This window comes from Juglans microcarpa x Juglans regia, chromosome 6S, assembly GCF_004785595.1.
Source record: "Juglans microcarpa x Juglans regia isolate MS1-56 chromosome 6S, Jm3101_v1.0, whole genome shotgun sequence".
In the NCBI taxonomy this organism is placed as follows: Eukaryota; Viridiplantae; Streptophyta; class Magnoliopsida; order Fagales; family Juglandaceae; genus Juglans; species Juglans microcarpa x Juglans regia.
Window position 1 is genome coordinate 3,790,798 of NC_054605.1, and position 5,611 is coordinate 3,796,408.

At 36.1% G+C, this 5,611-nt stretch overlaps 1 protein-coding gene across 1 annotated transcript; it reads left to right on the forward strand.

Moving 5' to 3' along the window:
- Positions 1–3,415: 3,415 nt before the first annotated feature.
- LOC121237967 lies at positions 3,416–5,314 on the forward strand. Its single transcript, XM_041134901.1, has 2 exons — positions 3,416–3,750; positions 4,505–5,314. The coding sequence occupies exons 1-2, from the start codon at positions 3,523–3,525 to the stop codon at positions 5,012–5,014; spliced, it is 738 nt and encodes a 245-aa protein (XP_040990835.1). The 5' UTR covers positions 3,416–3,522; the 3' UTR covers positions 5,015–5,314.
- The last annotated feature ends 297 nt before the right edge of the window (positions 5,315–5,611 follow it).

A 5,611-nucleotide genomic window follows, 5' to 3' on the forward strand; every position in this document is an offset into this window, starting at 1 on the left:
CCCCTGCCGCCAAATCTTTCCTTAGCCAAATCCCTACCTCTTTTGAGATGCATTGTAAGGCCCAACGATGTGAAGCCTAGACCCGTGCGCAAAGGCCCAGCCTTTTCTTGGAAGAGTTTGAAACGGCGCCGTTTTGGGGTAAGTCTCCTTCTTCCTCAGCTTCCCCCGATTCTTTCTCCCACTCTTTCTCTTTTGGTTTTTTTTTCTGGTTTCCCCACTTCCAGATGTCTCTCTCTCACCCATTACCCACCTTCCCTTCCCGATTTCATCTTTTCTTTTCGTTTGGTCGGTTTCATGAGTCCGAATTTCATGCCCTAATATTTCTCTATTTTCTTTTCCCTCACATCCGGTTTTTCTCTCTAATCCGACGCCCTCTCTCTTACTTTGTTTTTTTTTCTGCATTTTGCTTGGAGTTGCAGGTAGTGTAGATGCGTTTTAGTGGTTTTTCTTTTTCTTTCTTTCATTGTGTTCCTCTTAGTCACTCACTCACGCTCGGTTCTCTCTTGCTCTCTCCCGTCTGTGAAGTGGATAATCTTAGTGAGTGACGCCAAGCCCTGTTCAGCGAAAGTAAGATCCTCTTGGTTTCACAAATGCTATACACATATTTTGAGTTTGTTCTCTCTTTTCCTGTTCACACACTCACTCTCCAGCATTTTGTTCTAGTTATTTCTGGTACTACGTTGTTGGGTGGAGTACAAAAAAAAAAAAAAATTGACTTGTTGCCGAGAGGCCCTCACGTCTGTAAGTTTTCCTCTTTTCTCTTTCCCTCTCTAAGAAGAATGAATTGTGAATTTGTGGTTCATGTTTCGGAATATTATATATAAAAAAAATAGTGAATCTCGTGGGTGCCGATTAACATTTAGAAGTGTTGGGTTTCTTTTGTGGAGTTGTGAATGGAGAGAAACGTTTAATGTGTAATGTTGTTTTGAGTTAAATTGTTGGTGGTTGCTTGGAGTTATGGGAGGCTGAAATGGATGTGATTTATTGATTATTTGAGTTGACTTTGGTTGGTGGGCGTATAGGACAATATTGAAGTTGGTATGTGATATTTTGGGTTGAAGTGTGGTCTATTCATATTGTTTTTTTGGCTATTTGAGTTAGATTACATTTGCTGAAATAGGATTTAGAATTTGGGTCTTGATTCTTTAGATCGAAATTGTTGTTAGTCTTTAATACTTAGTTATATATATTATTTTTATGAATAGGTGACGAGATTGATAGAGATCATTTTTAAGGCATAGATAATACACTGCAGAAGTCAGGTGAGCGGGGTTCCTGTGCTAGGTTTTATACGAGTTAATAAGACTGAGGTTGACTTTCTGAAAATTCACATATTTTGTGATGTAATGAGAACTTGGGAAAAAAAAAAAACCAACCTCGGTCGCTTATTTGCATTATTCATGAAATCTGTGTAAAAAGGAAAAATATTTTCTGACATGCATTGTGTAGACATGAGCTAAATTCTGTCCTGTGGTCTCTCAAATCTGAAAAAGAGCGATATTGAGAATTTGAAAAATTGTGCATTTATTTAGAAAGATGCTCTGACTTTTGTTTTCAGTACGTGAAAATGATCTGATTATGTTTTGGTACTCTGTTTTATTTTGATATAACATTTGAAAACCTTTGGCATGGTGTACTAATTTTTGTATCTAACTCTGTCTCTGCTTTGCTCTGCTCTGCTCTGTTATGCTCCTATTTGGGTTGGTACCAACTTCTTTGTCTCTGAGTGCACCCACTTTGGAAAAAAGTGGTTTTATTGTGGACTTTCTTGTGTACACACTCGGGACTCCGAGAAGAATAAGGAAAAGATTTCACCTCTGTCTCTGCTTGGTTTGGCCACCGGGGTTAGCACAACCTTACCACGGGGGTGAAATATGGTCTATGTTCTATGAGATGCTCTATTTTGATGTGATGATGATGCTCGGTTTATGTTATGCCAAAGTACTACGGGTTTTACTTGTCTGAAAACTATCGCTCTGTTACTTTTGAAAACATATTTTGTTCTGCATGATAACTCTGTAAGATATTTTGTTCTGTATACTGTATTTTGTAAATGCTCATATTTGCACGCTAACATATGTCCTTTGCTTACTGAGTTGTTGATAACTCACCCCCTTATCTTCATAATATTTTCATATGATGTGGAGGGTCCAACTGAGCACCTGGATTAGATTGGTGAGCATGATTAAGCCGAGGAGAGGATGTTAAAAGAAGAAATTCTGATGTCCTTTAGATTTAATGTCTCTTAGATTTAATTATATCTTGAGTTTAGTAAGACTTATGAAATTATCAATTTGGTCTGTTATGACTACCGGGAGATTGTTGACTCCTTAGTTTATTTTTTTGTTGCGGTAATGACTTTGTGGAGTTTTCATGATTTTTTTTTAGAAGACATGAGATTGAGTTTTGCTAATAAAGTTTTTTTGGAGATTTATTTTAGTTGTGTTGGGAAACATGTTTATAAGTGACAGGTAGTAATTCTCTAAGCCACCCGAGTTTGGGGCGTTACATGCATAGGGGAGTGTTCGGGAAGTCGATAATCATCTGTTCCTTACATTCATCTCTAATTATCCCTTAATAAGGAAGGAGAATATAACTGCTCTGATTTATAGGAGTTATTTATCTTGGAATAACTGCCTTCATCTTGGGGCGTCATCACCTTGCGAGTAATGTTGTCCCCTTGTTGATTTCATGCTCTAGTGGATCCTTGGGCCGCGGGCCTTGCAGGTCAAAATAACAAGTTGAGCCTGCTTATGGGCCCAATAGAAAGAGGACCCAAATATGCCCTCCACACACGTGAATTTACACCATTTAGTTTTGGTAATGTAAAATTATTATAAAATAGAAATCTTAAAATATATATTTAATAGTATATCTAACTTCTTAGAATTGAATAAACTAATTCTATGTATAATTGAATGGTGCTCAATTCACATAAGAAAAGTACCCTCGTATGCCATAAAAAGAAAAAAGAAAATTATTAACCTTTCTAGTGTCATAAATTATAGGCAAACAAACAACGCCACAAAAAATATCAATTCTAATTAAATAGGCAAAATATGTCTACTGGCTACTAGTACAATTTGCCCCTCTTTTCTCCAATTCTGCTCCAACACTCCACCATCCCCATCAATTTAATACTCCCAACAATAAATGAAACATTTAATCCCTTCTACAACTAATCAATTAAATTAATCTTAATTTCAACGTAATATTATAAACAATAAATATAGATAGGAGCAATAACTATTTTACATATATAATGTGGTATCATTTAAACTACACATTCTCAAATCTAAATTAAAAAAATAAAAAATTAAAAGTAATGATATAGTAAATACAAAATATACACTACTATAATAACTTTTCTCTAACATTATTCTATTATAACAAAGAAACAAAATCTTTTTGTTTTTAATTTCTTTGAGGCTTATTTTTCAGCTACACATAACTCTATTTATTTCTTAGAAACCCTGAACACACTCTGAAAAACAAACCAAAGGCTCCGCGAAAGCTTCAGAAATGGCTGCCGAAGTGAGCGCTCTGGTTTGCGTCTTGAATGGGTACAATAGGGAGGATCTGCATCGGTTGGTTGGGAAGGATTCGAGCGATGAGGAATCTACGGCTCTGATTACATGTGACCTGCTTTGTGGGTCTTCCTCCTCCTCCTACTCTATGCTTCCCGAGTCCCAGGAATTGGACCTCGACCTGCAGGTCCCTAATGGCTGGGAAAAACATTTAGACTTGAAGGTTCTTTCTTTTTCTCGTTTAGGTCTCATTTGGTTTCCAATGAAGATTCTTTCTCTGAATGTGGTATCCTGTTATTTGCGGAGGATCAGCTGTGATTTTTTTTTGCTTTGTTCATGTAAAGAGGAGGTTTTGAATACTTTATGCGTCTTTATGTTCTTTGTTTGTTTACGGAGAAATTTGAGGAAAAGCAGGAAAAGAAAACCCCGTATTTCCATTGTCTATTATAATTGTTTCACTTACCGCTCTATTGTGAAAATCAAAAGCTCAACATTAATTCATGAAACGAATGAGTTGAGTTTAGCTGTAAACCTATTTTCCGAGTCTGCTGTCGAAAGGAACCCATAAATTTTAGGCCAAATTGTATGTTTGACCCATTTAATAATGTAGTGAGTGAATTCCTTGAACTTGGGCGATCTTTTCCATTTACACGAATATAAACATATGGAATATTACAGTATTGATGGTCTTGACGGTATTCATTTTCCTTTTCTGGTCGTTATCTGCATCCTTTAACTGTTTCTTTTGAATCACTATTAAATGCCCCTTCTTAATTTCTTCCTTGAATCTCTCTCTCCCCCTCTCCCTCCCTTGTATAGTCCGATCATTTATTCAAATCACTAGAAACTCGGCAATATATATATATATATATATATATATATATATATTTATATTAGTTTTTCTATTTAAGTAATGGGTTAAATACGTAAAGTTAATGCTTAATTTGTATGCTTTTTTAAACTTTTCATGGTTGCAGTCAGGAAAAGTCTACCTACAAAGATGCAACTCCCCAAGTTCACCCTCAATCTCAGAACACAAGCCCCAAACCAATGCAACAGTTCCAAAGCTTCAAGATTTAAATTTCCCACCATCACCAGCAAAGATCACATTAAATCTTTTTGAACAAACTTGCTTGGATTTAAAGTTAGTATCATCATCCTTGTCTTCAAATACTTATCAAAGTGTATGCACTCTTGATAAGGTGAAATTGGCACTCGAAAGGGCAGAGGAGCCAACCAAGAAGAGAGCATCATTGTGCAAATCATCCTTGTCACCTTCATATTCTTCACCATCCTCTTCTGTCAGAGAAACACAAGAAGAAGATCTTGGCGATCAATTATTATCATCGCCAACAGTGGCAGGGTGCCCCGGTTGCTTATGTTATGTATTGATAATGAAAAATAACCCCAAATGTCCTCGGTGCTGTTCTGTTGTCCGGTTGCCAGTTATAAAGAAACCTAGGATTGATCTCAACATATCCATATGAGTGATTAAATAAAAATAATCGTGGTTTATAACCACACTTGTAATGTTGCAGACTACAGATTAGAGATTAGGGCTTATGGAAATAGTATATCTATTAGTAAACGAAGAACATGCAGTAAGCATGGTGGTTTTGTTTGAATTAGATGATAGAAATGTTATTCCTTCAGAATGTTTTTTATTTCTCATATTTTCATATTCTATCCTTTGTCATCCTCTGCTTGTACAGACAAGTTTCTGTGTTATGAATGCGCTTTGCGTTGGATTGAAGTAGAGCTATAATGGATTTGGTGCTCAAGTTGAATATGAATGAATTCGGAAGTGACACCTGTTTGCTTCTTTTGAAGTACAGTGAAAGGCATGAAATCTTGGAATGGCTATGCAAGTGCAATTGTTTTTCAGAAAATGATTGGGTGACTCCCAAATGTGCACCCCAAATGTTGTTCGAGTAATGTCGCTTATTATCCTAATTCTCATCCTCCCATCATTTTATGATGTGGTATTAGATGATTAAAGACTATTTATTATATTTCACTGGTGAACCTATCATCTAATGCAGATGATGACAAAATGAATGATGAATAGATTTTTTCATGTTCTT

Coding starts and splice junctions, on each gene's coding strand:
- LOC121237967 (XM_041134901.1), top strand. CDS start 3,523: ATGGCTGCCGAAGTGAGCGCTCTGGTTTGCGTCTTGAATGGGTACAAT. Junction 3,751..4,504: donor AAAAACATTTAGACTTGAAG/GTTCTTTCTTTT, acceptor TCATGGTTGCAG/TCAGGAAAAGTCTACCTACA.